This window comes from Triplophysa rosa, linkage group LG10, assembly GCF_024868665.1.
Source record: "Triplophysa rosa linkage group LG10, Trosa_1v2, whole genome shotgun sequence".
Taxonomy (NCBI): Eukaryota; Metazoa; Chordata; class Actinopteri; order Cypriniformes; family Nemacheilidae; genus Triplophysa; species Triplophysa rosa.
The window spans coordinates 14737538-14759495 of record NC_079899.1 but is presented as its reverse complement, the minus strand read 5'-3'; the positions used below and the strand labels follow the sequence as shown (position 1 = coordinate 14759495).

Sequence of the window (21958 nt, the reverse complement as noted above, 5' to 3'; positions counted from 1 at the left end):
ATGATCCTAGTATGTCAGTACAGAAGTTCCTTCATGGTATATTAAATGGTAATACCTCCGCTCTGGTTTTCATAGCTTTGTTTAAGTTCTCCCACAGTCTCAGCAGATCCTTTTCCTTCAGCTGTGCCTCAGATGAATGAACTGCCTGCCTCAATCTCTGGACATTGCCAAGCTTACTCTGACCAAGGGTGGTGACCTCTTCTGCAAAATCCTCAAACTTCTTCTGCAGCGCCTAATAGAAACAAGTTAAGTGTTTTTAAAAATATTCAGAACATCAAAACGGTGTAGAAGTAATATAAAGAATATATGACATAATATAAAGTCTTTTTGTAATTCAGGTTAACATCAAATATGTACGTACACATTACATTGTGATTTGGAGTGCGTACATGCTTCTAATACTGGGCAATTTTTATTTAAGATCTGACAACATAAATAACAAGTTAAATTAACTTAAATATAACATGTACAGTAAACAAACGTGAATCTTAACTGTCAGGAATAAAACTCCTTACAGCTGACAATAGTACAGTATGTCTTCAAACAAAAACAAAACTCATACTGTGCACTTTGAAAAGGACCGTGGTCGTCATAAATTCATGCATGAAAGGGTTAAGATGTTTCATATTCAACTTTTTGTTTTTAGCACTCCTAGCAAAATATTATGGAGTGAATCTTACCTCAACCCCCTCTAGATCTTGTCCAAAATCATCAGACTCTGCGATGGTCTTGCGGGAGAGGAGCCAGTTCTGTAGGTCTGTGGCTTCTCTCTCAAACACATAGAGATTGTACTGATTCTCCAGTTGGTCACGGCGTTCAGCGGACAGTCTCAGGAGCGTCTCAAACTCACCATGAGCATCTTTAAGGCTCTTACTTACTAAATGGCTGCAAAGACACATACAGTAATAATGCCAACATCTATAACACTTTGATGTATGAACTTATATCATTGCTTATTATATATCATTCTTATTTTCTTACTAAATCTAAAAGCCAAAAATCATATTTAGCACATTAGTTCGATAAATCACAATTGTCTGTTCCTGTAAGCTCGTAGCGGAAAGGTGAACCTGTATGACTGCACCTGTTGGGATGTTTGGATTTCTCTAGATCAGTGCCCGTTTTTAGGAGAGACTCCACTTTTCCACGTTGGTTCTCCAACTCAAGGTCAACTGTGTCTAGTTTTCTCAAGAAACCCTCAGTGACCTCCTCGCTTTTTCCATAGTCTCTGGACTCCAGCACGGGCCTCTGCTCCTCCGTCCACTGTTCCAGTTGGGAGACCTACAAAGATCATAATAAAGAACGGCAATCGACCAATCAGCATCCAGCGGCAATTTTATAACCGCATATATATATATATACAATTATTATGTTTATTAATATCTAGAAATGTCAAGGGTAACTGGCGACCTCTAAGAGGAAGGTCTGGATCTTCAGTGCTTCTTGAAGCAGGTGATATTTCTTCTCAGTCTCCTTCCTCAAAGTGTCAAAGTTTTTCTTTAGCTCAGCAACTCTCTCGCTGATCTCACGGGAAGCAAAGTGTCGTCCCCGCACCAGTTTCTGCCCCGCCTCCTGTACAGCCATCACCAGAGGGGTCCGGCTCTCAATTTCCTGCATCACAACCTGCAGGGCAAAGTATATCAGCATATCAGGAAAAATGTATTGTGCTGAAAAACACAGAAAAGTACAGTTAATTTTGTTTATGTTGTGTTTTCACTGCTTTAGCTGAATAAATCGCACTCAAAATACAAGTGTAGGGAGGCAGAAATAGAGAGTTTGTAGCCACTAAGGCAAAATTTTAAAGGGGTGCTGAACTATTTATGATATAATAAGTGCAAAAAAAAGCGATGATGGGTGACTACGTCTGGAACTTGGTTCGTGAGGAAAGTATTAGTCATAAAAGACAAAAACGATCAAATGTACACTTCTGAAGTTTTGGACGACTCATTTTTAGCATCTGTTACGTTAAACTGTTGATTTGAGCTCAGTGTAATGCCAGTACCTTGTTATTTCTGAGTTCGAGTAATAACTCGAATCTTTTCAATATGTATTTTGGATAATGTGGCTATATGTGGCCTTATGTGTCTGTATTGTGTATGTGCAAATGTATTGTATTGAGCTATGGAACGGTGCTATATAAATAAAACTTATTCTTCTTTAAAACCAAAATGTATAAATGTGTAAAAATATTTTTAGTACCATCAATGGTAAAAAAAATATTTTCGTATTCAACATGTCAAAACTCATAAAGAAACCGTACAAATTAAAGTGAAATAAAATGAGATTTTTTACAAAAAACATTGTAGCATCACCATATTTTTTGGTATGGTGCAGTGAAAACTAAAATGTTTTCGTTTCATTCAGGGAGCTTTTGACAGGCTAGCTTAAATGTACCAATGAGTGATTTTCAGACCAGACTAACCAGATGTTTTTTGACTGAAGTTTGTGTGCTCTGTAGGGAATTTCCCAGGTCTTTTATAGTTGTGGCTTGCAGCTTGTCCTGAATCCATGCTAGCTCGTCCTCTAAGTCCCTGTAGAACTGGAAGAGCAGCTGCCAGGACTCCAGTGTTTCCCTGCGGGCCTGCAGTGGCTCGGCTAGGCCATTATACCTGAGAGAAATACCTATCAGTGTTTTCTGTACATTTAACTATTACGACAGATAACAGATAATAATCATTTAACATTAATGCATTTTTATGACCACATAACTGTTGTGACATGTGATATTATGCACTAAAAACGAAGTTCAAATTTCTTTCTGTCACTGATTTATTTATTAATTCTAACTGAATTAATTTATAATCTAAGGGTTTTGCAGGAAAATTAAAGTGAAATAAATAAAAATAACCATAAAACAACCTGTTGACAACCTCCCAGACCCTCTGCTGGATGTTTTCTGCAAGGAAATTGCCTTGAGAGCTGAAGTCTTTGGCTGTGTCAACCAGCCCCTGAACTTTCTCCATGTGTGCATCAACCATCTCCTCTACACCCTGTAGGGCCTTCAGCAGTCTGCTGACTGAGGCCAGGTCTCTGCCGTAGTCTTCATTGGTCGCCTCTACCCCCACTGATCCCAGCCACTCCTCAATGTCATCCAAAGATCTTTGAAACTGCAAGGCCTGGAGCAACAGACACAAAAGATGATACTTCAAACTCAGTTTAGTAGAACCAGGAGGGAACATTACACATTTTTTTCCAGTGCACTTATACCAGGAAGGAATACAGACTGAGATAGAACAATTCTGTACCTGATACGCTTGCTGTAAACGTGACTTCTTATCCTTGCAGTTGCTTAAAAGCAGTTCCCAGCTGTCACTGACATCCTTTACTCGTGGTTTAATCTTGCTTTTAGCAGGATGACTGGATGCCAGCATCTGATCTCCCTCCTGTGGAAACATTTCCTGTTTTAGACTGAACTCTGCTGTTGTTAATGCGAATCTCTTTGAACTTTAAGAATCTAATGACATACTTTTGTGAGGGTCTCTACTCGGTTGCGGTTTGCCAGTATCTCAGCCTCAAAGCTTTGGTGTTTCAGTAGCTTAGCCTGCAGGTTGATAGGGTCTCTCCAGCTCTCATCAAGAGCCACAGAGTTCTTCTCATTCAACCAGGTGGAAATCTTTCCAAATGAGAAAACATTTTGCATTAACTTCAAGTTTTTGATGCGTTACGGGTGTTAAAGCGACAGTTCACAAAAAATATAATTCGGTCATTTACTGACTGTCATGCCAACAAGTGTTTTAGTTTATGTTCTGCGAAAGACAAAATATTTTTTATGTTTTTGTATATACAATAAAAGTGAAAACTTTACTTTCACCGTATAGACAAAGCAGCCCAGACGCCCTTTAAATTGTGCATTTCGCCAATTTTGTTTTTAAAGTAATTTGCATAAATTTAATGAAATGGCAGAATTTGTATTTTTGAGTGAGTCGTCCCTTTAAATTATGATTTTTTTTGTGGAGCAACATAGATTTTTTCCCGTTTACGCACCTCATAGCCGTCCTCTAGGAACTTCTGCAGCTGTAGAGATTCTTCTAAAGCTTTTCGTTTAGCTTTGCTCATTTCCAGTAGCTTGTCCTTCCTTTAAGAATGCAATTTATTCTAAGCTATGATTTTTATTTTTAATAATCTATGCAGTATTGTCATGATTTATTACAGCATACCTGAGCAGAATGGCTTTAGTCTTCTTCTTGATGTTGTCAGAGTTGTAGTGACGCGTCTGGGTGAGCTGTTGAGCGTTTCTCTCAACCTCTGCTACCTGTTCAATCTGAGCTTCCAGAGAGCTCTCAAACAAAGCGTGCTTCCTCTGTAAAGTCTCCACCTCGGATAAAGAGCCCTGGAACGCAACATCTATCACCATCAATTTTCTAAATTCCATGATACAGAGATCGACAATCAAAACATCACCAGATTTAAAGGAACACTTCACCCAATAGAGAAAATTCTTCTTCATTTACTCACCCTCAGTTTTTCAAATCGGTGTAAATTTCTTTGTTCTGATGAACACAGAGAAAGATATTTGGAAGAACGTGTGTAACCAAACAGTTCTTGGCCACCATTGCCTACCATAGTAGGTAGGTAGTTGAACACAAAAGAAGATATTTTGAAGAATGTAAAGCAAATGGTTTCTGAGGCGCTTTTGAATACCATTGTAATTTTCCCTACTATGATAGTCAATGGGGTCCAAGAACTGTTTGGTTACAAGCATTCTTTCACATATCTTTCTCTGTGTTCATCAGAACAAAGATATTTCTTTGGAACAACTCGAGGGTGAGTAAATTAAGACTGAATTTTTATTTTTGGGTGAACTGTTCCTTTAAGGTCAATTGCGTAAAACATTTTTCTGACGTAAAGAGCTTACCCCAAGATCCTCATTCAGCAGCAAAGCCTCCCTGTTACTCATCCAGTTCTCACACTGCTCTGCATAGTTCAAGAATATCTGCAACCAGCCAATATATTATCATGGTTCACATCATAACACACCAAACAGGATTTAGTGTCTTAAAATGTTTTCGTCTGTTACCTGGAGCTTCAGCGCTTGATCCAGAGTGTTCTTTCTGTCTGCCCAAGCTTGAGCAAGCTTTTTTTTGGCATCCTCCAACCTGCGTAATGCTTCTTTAATATCTGCAGTATTGCTGTGTCCAGATTTAACAAGATTCTGTCCAAAATTCTCAACCGAATCGATACGCTCACCACGAGCATCAATCTCTGCCTGAAATCATTGAAGCTGCATTACACATTTACATTTATGCATTTGGCAGACGCTTTTATCCAAAGCGACTTACATTGCATTATACTATACATTTGTTTCTAATTATGTGCAATCCCTGGGATCAAACCCATGACCTTGGCGTTGTTAGTGCCATGCTCTAACCACTGAGCTACAGGAAAGCTGCCAATTACACATTAATAGTCTGACATCATCTTACAATATGTTAGCGTTAGCTTTGTATTTCATGACAGCAATGGATAAGAATCTAATAAACTAACAATGTGGCCAACTACAAGCAAGTCTGTTCAATGACATCCAGTAAGCCAGTCAAAACCAACAAGGTCATGAGAAGTTCCATGCTTAATGGTCCAGTGTGTGACATTTAGCGGCATCTAGTGGTGAGGTTGCAAATTGCAACTAACGGCTCACTCCAGCGCTCCCTTTCGAAGCCCTACCGTGGCTGACACAGGACTAAGATGTCTTCACGTTTATACTTCTTTGCCGAAGGAGATATCGTATTTACGAAACGCGCTCTGTAGAGCAGTTTGTCTGTTTAGGGATACTGTAGACACAACATGACGAATGTCATGTAAGTGGACCCGCGGTGTATGTAGATAGAAATAGCTCCTTCTAAGGTTATAAAAACATAATTCTTCATTATGTAATGTATTTAAACACCTCTGAAGACATTTCTGTGCATAGATCCTCCAAAAAATTACACATTGGACCTCTAACTGATCTGATATAAATATAAATATTTTAATTAAAAATTAATTAAAAATGTAATAAAAAATTGCATTAAAAATTGTACTACCTTCCAGTCCTGGTGCTCTACTATGAAGCTCTCAGCTTCAGTCTTATTTTTAGGTAGACCCTTCTTCACTATCTCATCGGTCTGCTTGAGGGTCCAGTCCAGCAGGAGGCGCTGGTTAGCCTTAAACAGCTGCAGCTGATGAGACTCCTGCAACCGTTCCTTCCTACCATCAGAGTAAATCAATGTTAACCCATTTAACCAGTCTATCTATCATCTCTACAGGTTGGGTCACTGTTACATTGCTAAATCATTTTATTTCGATATTTTTATATAATATTAATAAATTATATTATAAATAAAATTGACAATAATAATATACTAAATTATAATATTACTAATGTAATTCCACAAGATTGCATCAAATGCTTGCATACCTTAGTCTGACTTCCTTGTCCAGTTTCGCTAAAGCAATGCTGACCTCTTTCTGCTTCTTACTAAGCTTGTCAGACAGCTCACTATGTCTCCTCAGCCGATCTTTAGTCTCCTTCTCTAGGGCCTGGTTGTATAAATTAGAGCAATTGTAACGCTTGCTTTACACAAAGTAGCTTAAGTGAGTTACAAAGACTGTCACTATACAACACAATGCTTAGTGAATGGTTTATTTAGAGGCTTTGAGGCCACAGACAATAGTTCCACTCCATTGAAAAATCCTTTAGAGTTTCTCTCAATTCCTTTAAATACAAAGACCACACACTGTGCATTAAATGAGGATGAATGTGTTCTTTGTACAAAAGCTGTGTCATGTACTCACAGCGCCCCTCTCCTGGATGACTCGGGCCTCCCTTTCCATCTCCTCGTGTCTGCGAATGAGGTTCTCCACACTCTCCACATCCCCTCCGCAATCCTTGCCCTGTAGCAGAAGCATCTGGACACCCCAAGAGCTTGTTTAACTTCATCTTAAGCCGCATAAGCAATTTGTGTTTCATTTTTGTGAACGACTGACAACATTTCTCCAAAATTTCAACAGAAAATATTGTTTTTTATTGGCAGACAATTATTAGTGGGACAAACTTGTTTGCAGATCTTGAATAAAAGTTCATATTCATATCTCTATAAAAGTACACATGTAAAAACTCTCCCTCACCTTCTCTCCAGCTCTGTCCCTCACTTCTTCCAACTCTCGGATCAAAGCGTGGACCTCCAGCGCTGCCTCTAGCTTCCGCTTATAGCTGCTGAGGTTGCCATGGAAATCACTCCATCTGTTAAGAGGGCGACAAGAAAGTCAAAATAGAAGACAATATGCCAGATAACGGAGGATGAGTGTACGTCTAAAAATCTCAGCTGAAATATTGTAGGACGGACCTCTCGTTGAGTTGCTGCCTACGCTTCCTGACGGTCGCCAGATCGTTGCTGTTCTGCCTCTCTAACCGAGCAGCCAGTGTGTTGATCGTCTTGATGTGAGCATCATCCACAGTCACATCCTAGTAGTGAAACAATCTTTATTATTGTACTATCTGTATACTTAGCTTATCGAGAAATTCAATTTTGTGCTAAAACAAAAGCATCAGCCTTACCCCAGAGCTCGAGCCTCTGAATTCACTGAGCTTCTTCAGCAGCTGCTGACCATGTTCATAGTCCTCGCCAACATCACCGACATTTATCATCACCTCCTACATCCCACAAAAACAGGCGATGATTAAATTTGAAGTCTGGTTATATCATGGCAATGTTTTTGTTTGTTGTGGAACAACCTCATTTCTTTACCTTTTGTCTTATCCAAACCTCCACCTGTTCCACTTTCTGCAGGAACTCGAAAAAATCTCTGTTATCCTCCAGAACTTTTCCACGGGCGGCAACTTCCTGCTTCAAATCCTCCCAGTGTGAGATCAGAGCTGAAACGGACTGCCGTACCTCCTTCGATTTTGGGTGATGCATGTTCACAAGCTCATTTCCAGCCTGGTGACCACAAAATTGCGAGATTTAGGTGAACAATTATAGCAAACTATAGGCACATATATGACTCTGAATGCTTGACCAGCTTGTGATTTCACCACAACGGCTCACCTGCTGGACCGATTCGATGATCTTTCCGTGGGCCAGAATCTCTGCCTCAAACACCTGATGCTTCTGCAATATCTTCATTTTGGTCTCAAGGCTGCTCAAGTCCATCTCTGAGTCGTCTTGTATTTTATTCATACGGTCTGTAATCCATTCCTCTGCCTGAAATATAAATCAGAGACCAATAAATTCATTCATTCCTTTTCCTCACCTGGATCACGTGAATTGGAAATGACAGGTACCTCAAACGCATCTTGGTTGAAGATACAGAGCAGCAGAGAGATCTCAAGATCTTCCCTGCGTTGGGCAGAGAGATCCTTGATGCGCTTCCTTCTTTCCTGGAGTGCTTTCAGTTTGTTTTTAATGTTGCTGTTTTTTTCTCGCTTCAAACCTTGTGTCTTTAAGCGCTCTGCTGACTCCTGAAGAGCCACCATCTACAAGACATTTACAGTATTTCATTATAATTAATCCAATGATTTCAGAGCAAATACTTGAGGTCATGCGACACGCTGGGGACCAGTTCACCTTGTCTTCCTGAGAGTTCAGAAGTTTTTCGAAGGCTTCATGGCGTTTGAGTAATGTTTCTACGTCATCCACTGTCATTCCCAAATCACTGTTCTTCAGCTGGATCTGCAAGTAACAGATGGAAATAAATGAATCGGCTTGTTGTCATTTTGTTTAACCAAATGTTTGAAAAAATTGTTGAGCAGTACCACAATTCTAGACTAAAAAATACTTGTACATATACTGTAAACATGTACTCATATGACATGGCTAAAACAAATATTATCAAAAATATTACAAAAATGTGTATACACCATTTAAGGTGTTTGTATCTCCTCTTTGCCCCGCCTCTCTGAAACATGCAGATTTTTTACAAAGCTCATTGCTCTGAAAAGCGAGGTGTGCTATGATTGGTCAGTTAACCAGTGCGTGGTGATTGGTCGAATACTGCAAGCGTGTGACAGAAATGTAACGCCTCTTACAATATTTTGAACATCAGGTTCCAAAGCAATTGTACTGACAGGTACGCCCACCTTACTTGCGTTTACATTTGGGCGGTCTTAGTCAAATCATACCATGATTTGTGGGGGTGTGGTTATATGAGGCGTTTCAGGCAGGTCTGGGTGAGCATTCGCTTTTAGATAGAATGCATCTTTTGTTCCGACACTCTAATTTTTGCAATTTTATAACAATTTTTTTTGCAATAAGAAAAACACGTATTCGCGCCATATGACCCCTTTAAACGAATCTGAAGTGTCAACCTCTCCTCAAACATACTGAAAATATTGTGCTAACATTAATACAGTATATATTCAAAACAAGGACCCGGGGCCAAAAACACGCTTGATGTTGCAAAATAAATGTCATGTCTGTTTGTTTCCAGGACTGCACTGACCTCTTGTGAGTTACTGATCTTTTCCATGTATTCAGTGTCTCTATAAAACACCTGCTCCAGGTAAGTGTTCTCCAGCCACTTCTGCTTCGACTGCCAGTTATCAGTCAGTTTCTCTCTCTCTTCCTGCAGAGCTTTCAATTTCTCCTGGATCTGATGGCCGCACAGAACCGTTTAGCAATAAACAATTTTTGTAGTGCTTATATTTAAGCCTTTAAACATTATTTCCCACTGTACCATAAATCTGTGACCTCAAAGTTAGGTGTATACATGTCTATGATTATGCTATTACTACTTAAGGAGATGCTAGTGGTTGCCTTTATTGTCCATTTTGTGAAAAATTCTTAGTCTGCAAAGTTGTATATTATCTCATAAGCAGTATTCTAATAGAAATAGCACAATTTTGACAAACCACCAAATGGAAAGGTGCATACAGTATGTGAGTTACTTACCTCTCTAGTATTGTGTTTGTCTTGCTCCAGCAGGCCCTGACCCATAGCCACAGCCTGAGCGTACGTCTCCTCGCGCGCCACAATCTCAGCCCACAGCTGCTGGTGCTGAAACAACTGCAGATCACAGGTGGCAACATCTCGAATGGATTCCTCTGCCTTCATCCCACTCAACACCTGAGAGCACCACAGGGAGTAGTCCTGTGCCTGGAGAACAGGACAATATGCAAAATAGAGGTTACCTAACTTCTCACCTAACCAACCTAACATCGTTTTAAAAGCTCTTATAATTAATATCAAACCAATATATGGTACAATCTACTGTATATCAGACACAGTTTTGGCTTGGATTGCTGCAGCTCTGAGTATTGTAAGTATACTGTATGTGTACCGTGTTAAGGAACATGTAGCGGTCTTTAGTTGACCGCAGCTCCTCCTCTCTTTGCTCCATGTGCCTACGGAGCCCGTCCCAGCTCTCCACCACCTCCTGCTGCTGCTCCTGCAACCCCACCCGCAGCTCAGGAGAGCACATGTCCAGAATGTCATCAATTCCATCCAACTGCTCCTGCAGCTGTAAATAAACGTTAGTAAGAGACCAGGCTCCTTTGCCATAAAGCTGACAAAAATAGACTGTACTATAAGCACTGTATTACAGTAAAAGAAAAGCAGTGTGTTGAAGTGCTTATGCTGAAACCGTGCTGTTTAATGGCATAAATGTAAATTTTAAAATACACATTTATGTGATTTTTTGTTGCTTTCATTTATTAATGACTAATTCTTCAATATAACTTTTTATTTAAATAAAAAAAATATCACGGCAGATAGACGGTTTATGCTGACGTTAGCATATGCCAGAGTCTTTAGTATCAAACTAAAGTCGCCTACTAAAGCACTCTGGCATATGCAACAGACGTCGACCAATCAGAAGGCAGCGCGCGTAAAGGTACAAAGTTGTACAAGCATCGGGAAAAGAAATATAGGGAGCATTATTACTGAGGAAAATCGTTTTGAGCGGTATTTTGGATATGAGAGAAAAAGGATGTGTCAGGTAGGCTAATCTACAATGCAATGTATTTAATTGTCATAACGTAAAATAGCGCAAAACCTTCTACACAATCTCCCTTAACCATGATTTTACAGCATTTAAAGTATTGCAATCATGTTTTGGGGGATTAATAACATTTGTATTAGCCTTGCTTTACTACAGATATCGTAGTTAAACTATAGTATGGTTACTGTGGTAAAACCCTGGTTAATTTTCGTAAGGGATGTGACAGGGCACTGAGGGCAGGAAATTTTATTATTAAAGAAACACGGTGATAAAATCTACAGCAGATCAAAGAGGCTATTTATTCCTTTACACCGTTAGTAAATCAAATGGCTAAAAAATCCTGGATCTCAATTACCATCCCACAGCTTTTTACCACAGTTAAACAAAATTCTGCTTCAGATGCCATATCAGGAATGCTTTCAGTACCTGTAGTTCTATTCCAGCCAGCTCATGTACAAGAGCTTCATGTTTGCGTAGCTGCGACAGCACCCCCTTCAGGTCTTTGGCTATATCATCAGGTATGCTCTTATACCTCTCCTGTCAGATAGGTGGCATGTGAGCACCACAGTTATGTTTATAATATTTTGACAGCACGACCTTGACAGCTGGACAATACCTTTATTTGCATCAATGCATCAGTGAGATCTTTGCAGAATTTGTGACATTCCTCAGATTTTCTGAGCTTCTCTTTACGATCTTTGGCTAAATCCTCCAGCTCTTCCCATGATTCTCTGTCATAAAGTAGAAATGTATGTAATCTATACATCATAAACTATATTATTATATACACACATCTGACACGTCACAAAATCCTTTAAATTACTGTTAGTATTCACTATTTGCCCAATCGCACGCCGCTACCTGAGTAGATTCTGTGTTTCTCGAATGAAGCGGCTCTCAGGGTGATTACTTTTGATGAGTCTGTCAGCCAACTCTTCACAGGTGTGCATCCTCTCGAAACCCACCTCCAGCTGCTTCAGGAACACCTCAAATCTCGCACGCAGTTGCTGTTATAAAATGAGAGGTGCTTAGGACCAGTCCTCACATAGCATGATGCTTTAATATGCAAAATTAAAATATAAAGAATTGGTTTAAAAGTATTTGAAATATTTAAAAAAAATCTTTTTGTGTTCCTTAAACAGTTTTGTTATTCCAAAAAAGCAGTGGTTCTCAAACTGGGGGCCGTGGCTACAAGATGGGTCCAGGGGGGCTACAGTTTTTGTGGCATTTTATGAAATATAGAAATGTATCATAAATTTTGTGCAATAAAACATCAGAAAAATGAGACCACCGAACAAATGAATGGATGTTCCAGCTTTGTATAGTTGAATATATCTCTGTTTTAATTAAAATTCTTAAATAAGTCTTTATTTGGGAGCCACAAAGCAAAGCAACCCACACAAAGGGAGTCTTACACAAAAAAGTTTGAGAACCACTGCAATAAATTACACTGTATAAAGTAATATAAAGGTAAAGGAGATATCTTTGGAGATGTGGTCTGCCACCAGTCTCACCAAAACATTTTCATAATCACTCCCCAAGTCATTTGTGGAGGCAGTCTGTGTCTGCTGAGCAATCCAATCCTCCAATTCTGTAGACTCACGCTTAAACTCATGCAGGTGTAGGGTCTCTCGCAGCTTCCGCTCTCTGTTGTAAAGACACATGCATTTGTAAGACTTAGATGTGCTGAAGGGGTGCCACTCTTTTATAGGTTATATACTGTGTTATTATACCTGACCGTCGCTGATTGTTGAACCTCGGAAAACTTCAGTTTAATGTGGTTGTAGGGTCTATTCAACTCCTCTAAAGCCCATACCCGTACAGCCTGCTTTACGTTGGACTTGAGGTCATCTACTTGGGCTGCAATAACCTCCACCTGCCTCTCCACTGCCTGCAGAAACACAACAGTACCAAACATGTATCGAAAAGTTAACCCCTTAAATTACAGTATTAGTACAGGATAAAGATTACTCACCTGGTGCTGTTTTATCAGACTTTGAGTGGCTAATTCAGTTTTGCCATAATCCGTGCTGACCAAAGCTGAAGTTTCTGACAGAAGGGTCTCCAACTCAGTGCAGTCACGCAAAATCTGACCATAAAAGTAAAAACCTTAAAATGCGTGGCTTGCATAATAAAAAAATGTGACTACTGTCTGTAACACTATTACCTGCTCCCGTGTAACTGCCTTGTTAAGTTCTCCTGACCGTTTCTCACATGACTCCTCTAGCTCCTCCCACTCCATCTTCAGTTGATCGCACCTCTGCTTCACCTCCTGACCATTCCACTGATTGGAGTGGGCCATGGCTCGTCCTCTGTCCAGAATACGTTGCAGATACTGGCTGTGGGTATTCACCTCTGCCTGCAGGTCCTGGAAAGGGGTTTGAAGAGTTAGACAGTTCTAACAGATTTTTATTGACAATGTTAAAATAAATGTACAGACCCTTGCTTGAAATTATAAAAATACCAATGTGCAACTTGTTTTTTTTTGCATCCCAGCTGTATTCATATGCATCATACCTTGTGTTTTTGAAGCAGGCTAACTGCCCCAGCTAGAGATCTTTCATAGTTTCGAGTATCAGCAACAGGGTGATGTTCTGATATCCAGTTAAGCTCTAAGTCCACATCGTGATAAAAGCTATACAGAGCCACATCTGCCTCCAATTGGCTCCTGCGATTGTCCAGAGGTTTTTGTAGAGACTTGAATCTGGCAAACAGAACAGAAGTAAAGGCTTCTTTAAACATGCAAAGGAGGAGTATGATTAGATTACTGGTTGTGTGGTTTTTGTATGAAAACAGTTTGGAAATCTACAAAATAATATTTGTGGAAAAAATGGTTTAAGTGCTAACAGTTTTAGGTAAGTGTCAGTCTCTCTGAGAATGCGCTGAGAATCGAAATGGTTGGTGGCCAGATGTTTGGCACGAGTCACAATGGAGTTGATTTTTTCAGCGAGCTCTTGTGCTTCCTCTTCCAACTGCTTGTGTTCCTTTAAAAGCTGTCGGCTTGAGCGAAGGTCATGACCTCTGATAGCATTCTGCAACATTCTCTCAATTGCCTCAATCTTTAATTTTGCATCCTGAAATGGGCAGTAACATGTGAATAAGTAAAAATGAATGTGTGACCAATAGATAATTATATACTTTATATATAGAATATAAAGTCTCTGGGCTTTATCAAAACACAAATAGAAATTCTGTGTTAATGGTTTGAAACTAATTCTTAGAAAAGTATATGTAATAAAATTGATTTAGTTTTAAGAGTGGATCAATAGACAGTTTGCCCTGAAATCGTTTTTTCTCATGTTTCATAAACTCAGAAGCCTAAAGTTCCATCATGTGCTGGCCTGCAATAGTCAGCAGCAGAACAAGTACCTGAAGCAGCTCCATGAGTTGCTCCTGCTGGCCAGCCTGTCGTAGCTTGTCCCCTCTTTCTGCCATCTTCCTCTGAAGTTCAGTCCATCTTTTGCGAATGTCTCGTGTCTTTTTCTGGATGCTCTGGCCATTGTAGCGATCCTCTGTTAACATTTCCTCTCCAGTCTAACCGTGTGAAATCCAAAAATCAAAATTTGGTTTATTTTCAACTCGGTGTTGGGGCAAAAACGGAAAAACCCAACAACTGGGTTAAATTAACCCAAAATATGTTTATATTTCACCAAAGAATGAGGTGAAACAACCTAGAAAACAATGGTTAATTTACAACCCAATGTTTGGGTTTGTCCCTTTTACCCAACATGGCAAGCAATACATGTGATGTGCTACTGTACCTCAATCAGTTTGTCTATGTGGACTTGATTGGCCTGCATCTCTTTTTCTGCTGCTTCGTGTTTTTTGAGCTTGCGAAGGATGTTGGTTGGATCTCTGTATGATTCATCCTCAGCAATCTCAAACTTCTCCTCCATCCACAGCATCATCTCATCTACATCTCGCAAATATTCCTATGAAAGGGAGAATAGAATAATGCTCAGTTTAATTTTTCCTCATTTTGTTCTGATAAGAACGTCCATCAGCATTTAATCTGACACTAAACAAAATATAACTACTGAATAAGTTCATCAGTCAGATACCAAACATAAACAACAAGCCTACCTGATACTTTTTGGAGGCAAGTAAGTCAAGCCTTCTTAATTTACAACTTTCTTTCAGCCTCCTGAATCGATCTTGAATGACCTTCAATCGCTGCTGAATCCTGGAAGAGATATAAGTATGGAAAATTGAACTAAACAAGATAACAGCACAAAATAAAAAGCTACAGTATTATATTCTAGCTATACTAACTCTTTGGAGGCAAAGTTATTCTTGTTAATGAGCTCTTGACTCTTGTCTTGAAAGAGGCCAATGGATCGCTCCAGAGCTCCAAGCAAAGCCTCAAGCTCTTCTTGTCGACTCAGCAAACTGTGAACACTGTCCACAGAGTCCTGTGTAGAAACCTTTTTAGCTCACAATGTGCTTAAATGAATTACATGCAACAGAGTAATTTATTTTATTTACCCCCAAGTCTCTGACTTTCAGCCTGGCTTCATGACCAGAAATTGTGGCCTCAATGCGATCTGCTTCCCTATTCAGCTTTTGGAACTCCAGTTCTTGCTCAAGCCTCCTGTTACGACTAGACCACAGTTTGTCCAGTTGGCGCCACTCAAGATCCAACTTTGTGAGGGTCTGTTGAACATCTTTAGCTCCTTTCTCTCCAGATGCCATATTCAGAGACTTACCCAGCTTCTCCATATCTTTCAATCTGAAATGGTATAAGTATCAATCATAGGAACTAATCACAATTTTTAATCTCAAGGTCAAGACCAGACACTAGGAAACTAACTTTGCTCTCTGCAGTTCAATCTCCAATTTCAGATCCTGGTTGTCTTTCAGCAGGGCTTGAGCAGATGCTACATCAGACCCTCTCTCCTCTTCCAGAAGGTGCTCCTGTATCGCCTCGGCCCACAACAACAGGTCTCTGGTCTCTTTCTGAAAGAGCTGCAGGCGTCCCGCTTCCTTCAGCATCTTTTGTCTCTGAATGGCTTGGGCCTTCAACTGCGCAAGCAGTTGTTCAAGAGCATGCACCTCTTCGATGATAGCGGCACTCTCTGCAGGACTGCAGTCCTGTTTCCTGTGACAAAGTCAACCAAAGGATTGTAGACTAAGCACATTGTTTTACATCTTCTACCAGATGTTCTCCCTAGTTTTCTGAAACTTACAGTTAGTGATAGAAGGTGTGTCAGGGCTGGAAGGAGTCCTAACTCCTAATGAATTTAGACCATCAAAGAAAAATGGGCTACATATTAGTAGCAAACTTACATTTTGGCCACACTTTTAAGGTACTGTATTTTCCTTTCCAGGGCTTCTATGTCCCTCTCAGCTTGGGCTTGCCTGTGTTCTTCAACCTGCAGGGCGGATGATGAGCTACCCACATCAGGTGTGTCAAGTTGAGCTAGCCTGTCCTGGAGCTGAGCTTGGACTTCATGGCAGGTCTGTAGAAAGGACTTCACATCAGCAGAGCTAAGAAGCTCATGAGCTATCTCATCCTTCCGTTTCTGAATGTGTTCCCACCTGATGATGCAAAGTAAAACCTTTGACCTCAATACTTGTTGGCATATGAAGTTCATTTCTTATGGGGAATAGAGATATTCAGTACACTAATGTGAGTCTTACCTGCGTGTTATGCTGCCAAGTCTGATCTGAATCTCTTTCTTCTGGCCATGCTGTTTTTTCACAAGCTCCTCTCCAAGTTTGGTGATGTCATCAAGCTGCTTTGTGCCACTGGCTAGCTCAGTAAGGAAGTTCTATGAACATAATTGAAATAGACAAACTGAAATCTTTCAATCGAAAAAACACTGCATGTTTACTCCGCTAAACTCTTTTGTATTAGCCTGTATGTTATAAAGGATTCATTGTGCTGACTTCTGATATGTTTTCAGAAGGGAGAGCTGACCTCATATTTGGCTTGTGCAACTTCCAAGTTATTGGCGTTAGAGCTGAAAGTGTTGAGTATATTCTCCTTGTCCCCCATCCAGGACTCAAACTCCTCACAGGCATTGTAGAATCTATGTAGTCGTGCAGTCTCGTCCAGGATCTTATTTTTTGACTGGTGGGAAAAAATGCTACTTTAATATTTAGCGTAACCAGAAGATCAAAATATTTACTCAATCTCTTCCAGAATAATACTTGGTAAATGTTTGAATGTTCACCTGTGCAAGACGATAAAGACTGTTAAAGTCTCGTTCCAGACCAGTCTGTGTGCTTTCTATTGTGTCTTTTTGGAAGTGTGGGTCAGGCAGTGATGAAGTAGAGATTTCAGCCGTGCCACGGCGCATGGAACGAGTACGGCGAGGACGACTCACTTTCCTTTTTGGGCTCTCGGGTGCTCCATTTGTAATTTCAGGTGATGCTTCCTGAGTTTGGTGGCATCAAAACAAAACCCACAGCTTTTAGGTAATACAATATGCAGATTAAAGATTTATATTTTTTCTCATGACTTACAGACGATGGCAGCACTCTGGCATAAGTGGAGGACACCAGTTGTTCATTTCCTTTACTGTCTCGGAGAAGCATCTTATCATCTTTTTCCCTGCTGACAATCGTCACCATTTCTCCCCGATCCCAGGTTAATTTTACCCCTGGAACACATTCAGAATAATAAGCTCAGCAAGGAAAGCGATTCATGATTTACACCAGGTAGGCATAAAATGTTCTTAAACTTCAAATTTTAGCATGAAATGAATGTCCATATACCTTTGTATTTAAACCTTATCATTGCTTGTGGTAGAGCTTTGGTGAGGACTTTGCCCTCTTTGTTGACCCTTTTCTCCCTCTCATCTTCACCATCAGATGAATCACTGTATTGTACCATTCTGCTTTGCAGGGGTTCAGCCTAAATTATAAACGATAATTCAGCAGCACTGAAGCTATTCTAAAGATGATTCAGACAGACTGTAAGCTTTAATTAAGTTGTTAAAATAATCTGTAAAGTTTTTGTTGTGCATAATGTTTTTTTTGAAGTGACTCACAGTAAGAGGAGCGAGTTGGGCAGCACTCTTGGCCTGCTCTCCCAGTCGTTTTACTTCTGAAACATAAGCTTCCATTTCCTTCTCCACTCTTTGATGACGCTGGAGCAGAGAAGTAGTGCTGGCCTCATCCTTTCCATAGTCCTCATCGGTGAGAAGTGGCTTGCGGTCAGCAAGCCATGAATTTGCTTCCGTAACATCAGCAAAATACTGAGAACAAGAAGGTATGCCAGTTAAAACACATTTTTACAAATGTCTGCTGAATCTACAGAAAGCTTTCCGTTCAGAAGCAGCCCATATAAGTTGTTGTGCAAGTTTGGTTCACGCCAAGTGGTAGTGTACCTGCTTGATGACATTGGCTGCATGTAGCCTGTTCTTTCGGATGATAACTTGGTCTTTAAGTTGCTGCCATTGTTTCTGAAGAGTTCGAATCCACTTTTGGATGTCTCTCTCATTGGGGTGTCTCACCCGGCACAGCTCTTGGCCTCTGGAGAGAACCCCAGAACACAGAGATTCTTGTGATTGTATCTCGGCCTCCAAAGCCTGCAACACACAGTTATTTTTTCCTCTATATCAAGATATAGCATAGCTATGACTGCTATACATTATCACTGCAAAGCACCCATATGATTGTTATTTATGTCAGCTCTGTTATTTTTTAGATGTCAGGAAATACATCTACCAGAAGGATGGCATCCTTCATTATTTTGTACACAAGGTTTGCTCAGTGCAAATAATTATTTTGATCTTGTTGATAGTTATACCTTTTGTTTCTGGATGGACTGTTGAATTTGACTGAGGTCTCTGCCCAGTGATGCTGCCTGCAGGAGAACCCATTTTTCATAGATCCACGCTTCCACTTCTTCACAGTCATAGAAAAACTCAAAGAGCTTCAGTTGTCCCTCCAGGGCTTTCCTCCTTTTAAGATAAAAAGCAAGCCATGTTATCATTCTATTTGTATACAGTGATTTGTTTTAACCTCTCCACAGCGAGTATTAAAATTGCAATGTATAACCAAACTGGCTGCATTTCTTATAGATCACAAATCAAAGACCCTTATATACAAGAAAGATTTTGCATATAGTTGCAACTATTTGGCTTTGCAACAGTGTTGGCTGTATATGTGACCCTGGACCACAAAACCAGTCATAAGAGTTATTTTTTTTATTTTTGAGATTTATACATCATCTGAATGCTAAATAAATAAGCTTTCCATTAATGTTTGTTGAGATTGGACAATATTTGCCTGAGATACAACTATTTGAAAATCTGGAATCTGAGGGTGCAAAAAAAATAAAAATATCAATCAAAAAATGTAAAGTAGTCCATCAGAGGCGCTGTAACATTCCGTTGCTAAGAAGAAACAGGTTTGGTTTAAGGCTCTCTATTGGCTTACCACTGTAATGACGTTGTGGAGAGTAGATGAACCTGAAAGCAGAAATTCTAAGCTTTATATAGATACCATACTTGAGTGGGTAATTTCAAATGAGAGGGCAGCAGCGAGCGATGTTTGTAGGCATATTTCTGGCCATTTTTGTTCACGATTTTGCTGCGTCCACTCACAAAATTAAAGTTTTTATATATTTACGGTACGAAATATACAAAATATCTTCATGGAACATGATCTTTTCTTAATATCCTTATGATTTTTGGAATAAAATAAATTGATCATTTTGACCCATACAATGTATTGTTGGCTATTGCTACAATTATACCCGCACTACTTAAGACCAGGCAGGCAGGGTCACATATACTGTAGGTAGTCAATGTAGCCTGGCCAATTCATGATAGGAACAACAGCCATTTTTGGTCTTTCATTGGAACTATTTGAGACATATTCTATAGTAAACAAGGAAAACATTTTATGAGTTTACCTGTTCTTGCTGATAGCCAGTAGAGAGTTATACTGGGTATTGAGTTTATTAACTTCTTTCTGGACTTTCGTGGCATCTTTGTGTTTAACCTTTAAGACACTGTTGCTGATACCATTCAGGGCTTCCCCAAGTGAGATGATCTGAGTGTCTAGCAGGTCCTGCTTTTGCAGTAGAGCAATCACCTCTGGCAGCTGTTTTCCTATATCAGACGAATCTACTTGGGCCTAAAAGCATGAATTGTGAAAAGACAGTATGTTATAATTTATAATAATTAATATATATATTAGGTATATATATATATATATATATTAGCTACTTTACCAGTCATTATAAATTTACACTTTTAGCTATAATGGATAGGCTAGTTTGTTTTTCGCCATTTGTTCATTTTCCCCCTTGTATTTGATTCTTTTTTTTTTACTGCGTAGAAGTACATACCTCGTATGTATGTCTTTTTTTGTCTTAAGGAAAACCAGGACCATTTGGTGTAAGGATTATTTTATAAAATATGCCTTTCTGTAAATTTTGCCTTGTTCACCTGTAGTTCTTTGAGGTCCAGAGATATGAGCTGAATGTCTCTGAGGACCGCAAGTGCATTCATAACATCTCCAATGTGTTCTTTCTGCTGCTGCAGCTGCTGAAGCAAAGCTTTCCACTGCTTCATGATTTCTGCCTGCCTGTCACGCACAAGATAGAAAATAGAGACCATTACTTAATATTTACACACCCTTAAATTAAAAGCTTACTTTCCAAAAATGTCAAGTTTGTTGCAACACCCACATTCCTAAGGACTAAAACTAAAAACATCCAGTTTAACCCAAAGCTTATGATAAACCACTTTAGTTCAAAAATAAACATTATTTTTCATAAATTAAGCATTATTATAGACAAAATTATTTTAAGAGAAGATGATGTTATTTTATAGTGCCTGCCATAGTGTAGATTAGTGGCAAATAGGATTCTAATGTAATTCGTTTTTTATAACATCAAAAACTGCAACCCCCCCGACCCCTCACCTGCGAGTCACTTGGGCTTTGCTGTGGTAGTTCTCCCTCTCAATAACAGCAGCCATGTCACTTAAAGCACGGAAACGCGGCTCGCGAGCCAACACGTCGGCTCCCAGGGCCTCCAGTTTGCGCGCCGCTGTCTCGGCCTCCTCCAGACTCTGCAAACCTCCCAGATCTTGCTGCCGGATGAGTTGCAGAGTGTCCTCTAGATAGCTCTCCCTCAGCGTAGCCTTACGGCCAAACTTCTGGGCCAGCTGTTCCAGATGCTCCAGCCTCATTAGCTCGCTCTGCAAGTCCCGCTCTCGCTGATGTTCCGCTCGCTCCAGCAAGGTCCAGTTCCTTTCAATGTCCCCCACAGTCTTGCCTTCCGTAGGAACGTAGTCCCATTGGTTGTTCGCCCTCAGCTTGGTTCGCAAGTTGAAGAGGTGGGCCTCAATGGCTCCACGTTGCTGGTACCTTGGGGGCTTCTCAACAGTTCGGTAAGTCTTGAAGGCGGCCACCAGACGTTGCATGTCTCGCAGGGAGTTGGGAAAAGAGCGGTCGTTGAGCTCCACCACCTTGGTCTTGATCCAGCGTAGTAAGTCAGACACCATGCTCTCATACTGGACCTTCATATCATCCAGGTCTTTAAGAAGATCAACAATCTGTGAGTAGAAGAGTGAGTTTTTTGCATAAGCCATGTTGAGGGTCATCAAAGAGATAAATAGTATTACTGCAAATAAATGAAATATTTATACTAAAGAAGATTCATAGGGCATCACAGATTCCATATAAAAACATGATAGTTCAGCATCATACGAAAAGACAGCTGTTTGATTTCATACTTTTGCAAAAAAAACTTCACATAATATATACATTGTCCTTAACTAGACAACTTAACCCATCCAAATAATAACAGAAACGGTATATATTACGACGAAGAGTCCTTTCATCATGTGTTAAGGAATATTTGTTTTTGTTCAACAGCTACAATGACATATATCTACTCAATACACACCTTTCCCACTGCAGAAACACTCCTTTGTACCTCAATAATTGTGTGTCTCATGTTCTGCCATCGCAGCCACTGACTGCTGAAATTACCACTGAAGGACATTGTCATCTAGCAGCCCCGCTGCGTCACACCGGAGATCTGGAAGTCCTAACAAAACCGAGTCTCGGCATCTCGCAG

General features: G+C 40.0%; 1 protein-coding gene across 1 annotated transcript in view; it reads right to left on the bottom strand.

Annotated features, from left to right (window-relative positions):
• Window positions 1-21958, bottom strand: part of sptbn5 (spectrin, beta, non-erythrocytic 5) — a 33171-nt gene that overhangs the window by 7028 nt on the left and 4185 nt on the right. Inside the window, exons 6-57 of the mRNA XM_057343800.1 lie at window positions 20797-21431; window positions 20319-20457; window positions 19781-20004; window positions 18671-18824; window positions 18249-18449; window positions 17910-18116; window positions 17635-17773; window positions 17383-17519; window positions 17091-17294; window positions 16835-16987; window positions 16555-16685; window positions 16201-16452; window positions 15725-16012; window positions 15400-15643; window positions 15187-15326; window positions 14998-15097; window positions 14676-14846; window positions 14284-14448; window positions 13762-13988; window positions 13432-13618; window positions 13082-13282; window positions 12890-13003; window positions 12648-12805; window positions 12429-12561; window positions 11776-11921; window positions 11531-11645; window positions 11341-11451; window positions 10255-10434; window positions 9867-10070; window positions 9418-9567; window positions 8544-8648; window positions 8261-8452; window positions 8025-8180; window positions 7725-7916; window positions 7535-7630; window positions 7323-7441; window positions 7105-7219; window positions 6772-6885; window positions 6395-6516; window positions 6021-6183; window positions 5018-5206; window positions 4856-4933; window positions 4158-4330; window positions 3985-4075; window positions 3467-3613; window positions 3246-3383; window positions 2860-3116; window positions 2423-2609; window positions 1411-1623; window positions 1085-1281; window positions 681-885; window positions 56-232 (exon numbers count right to left, since the gene is read on the bottom strand). Coding sequence (XP_057199783.1) covers window positions 56-232; window positions 681-885; window positions 1085-1281; window positions 1411-1623; window positions 2423-2609; window positions 2860-3116; window positions 3246-3383; window positions 3467-3613; window positions 3985-4075; window positions 4158-4330; window positions 4856-4933; window positions 5018-5206; window positions 6021-6183; window positions 6395-6516; window positions 6772-6885; window positions 7105-7219; window positions 7323-7441; window positions 7535-7630; window positions 7725-7916; window positions 8025-8180; window positions 8261-8452; window positions 8544-8648; window positions 9418-9567; window positions 9867-10070; window positions 10255-10434; window positions 11341-11451; window positions 11531-11645; window positions 11776-11921; window positions 12429-12561; window positions 12648-12805; window positions 12890-13003; window positions 13082-13282; window positions 13432-13618; window positions 13762-13988; window positions 14284-14448; window positions 14676-14846; window positions 14998-15097; window positions 15187-15326; window positions 15400-15643; window positions 15725-16012; window positions 16201-16452; window positions 16555-16685; window positions 16835-16987; window positions 17091-17294; window positions 17383-17519; window positions 17635-17773; window positions 17910-18116; window positions 18249-18449; window positions 18671-18824; window positions 19781-20004; window positions 20319-20457; window positions 20797-21431 — 9036 coding nt within the window. The remainder of the gene's footprint in view (window positions 1-55; window positions 233-680; window positions 886-1084; window positions 1282-1410; window positions 1624-2422; window positions 2610-2859; window positions 3117-3245; window positions 3384-3466; window positions 3614-3984; window positions 4076-4157; window positions 4331-4855; window positions 4934-5017; window positions 5207-6020; window positions 6184-6394; window positions 6517-6771; window positions 6886-7104; window positions 7220-7322; window positions 7442-7534; window positions 7631-7724; window positions 7917-8024; window positions 8181-8260; window positions 8453-8543; window positions 8649-9417; window positions 9568-9866; window positions 10071-10254; window positions 10435-11340; window positions 11452-11530; window positions 11646-11775; window positions 11922-12428; window positions 12562-12647; window positions 12806-12889; window positions 13004-13081; window positions 13283-13431; window positions 13619-13761; window positions 13989-14283; window positions 14449-14675; window positions 14847-14997; window positions 15098-15186; window positions 15327-15399; window positions 15644-15724; window positions 16013-16200; window positions 16453-16554; window positions 16686-16834; window positions 16988-17090; window positions 17295-17382; window positions 17520-17634; window positions 17774-17909; window positions 18117-18248; window positions 18450-18670; window positions 18825-19780; window positions 20005-20318; window positions 20458-20796; window positions 21432-21958) is intronic.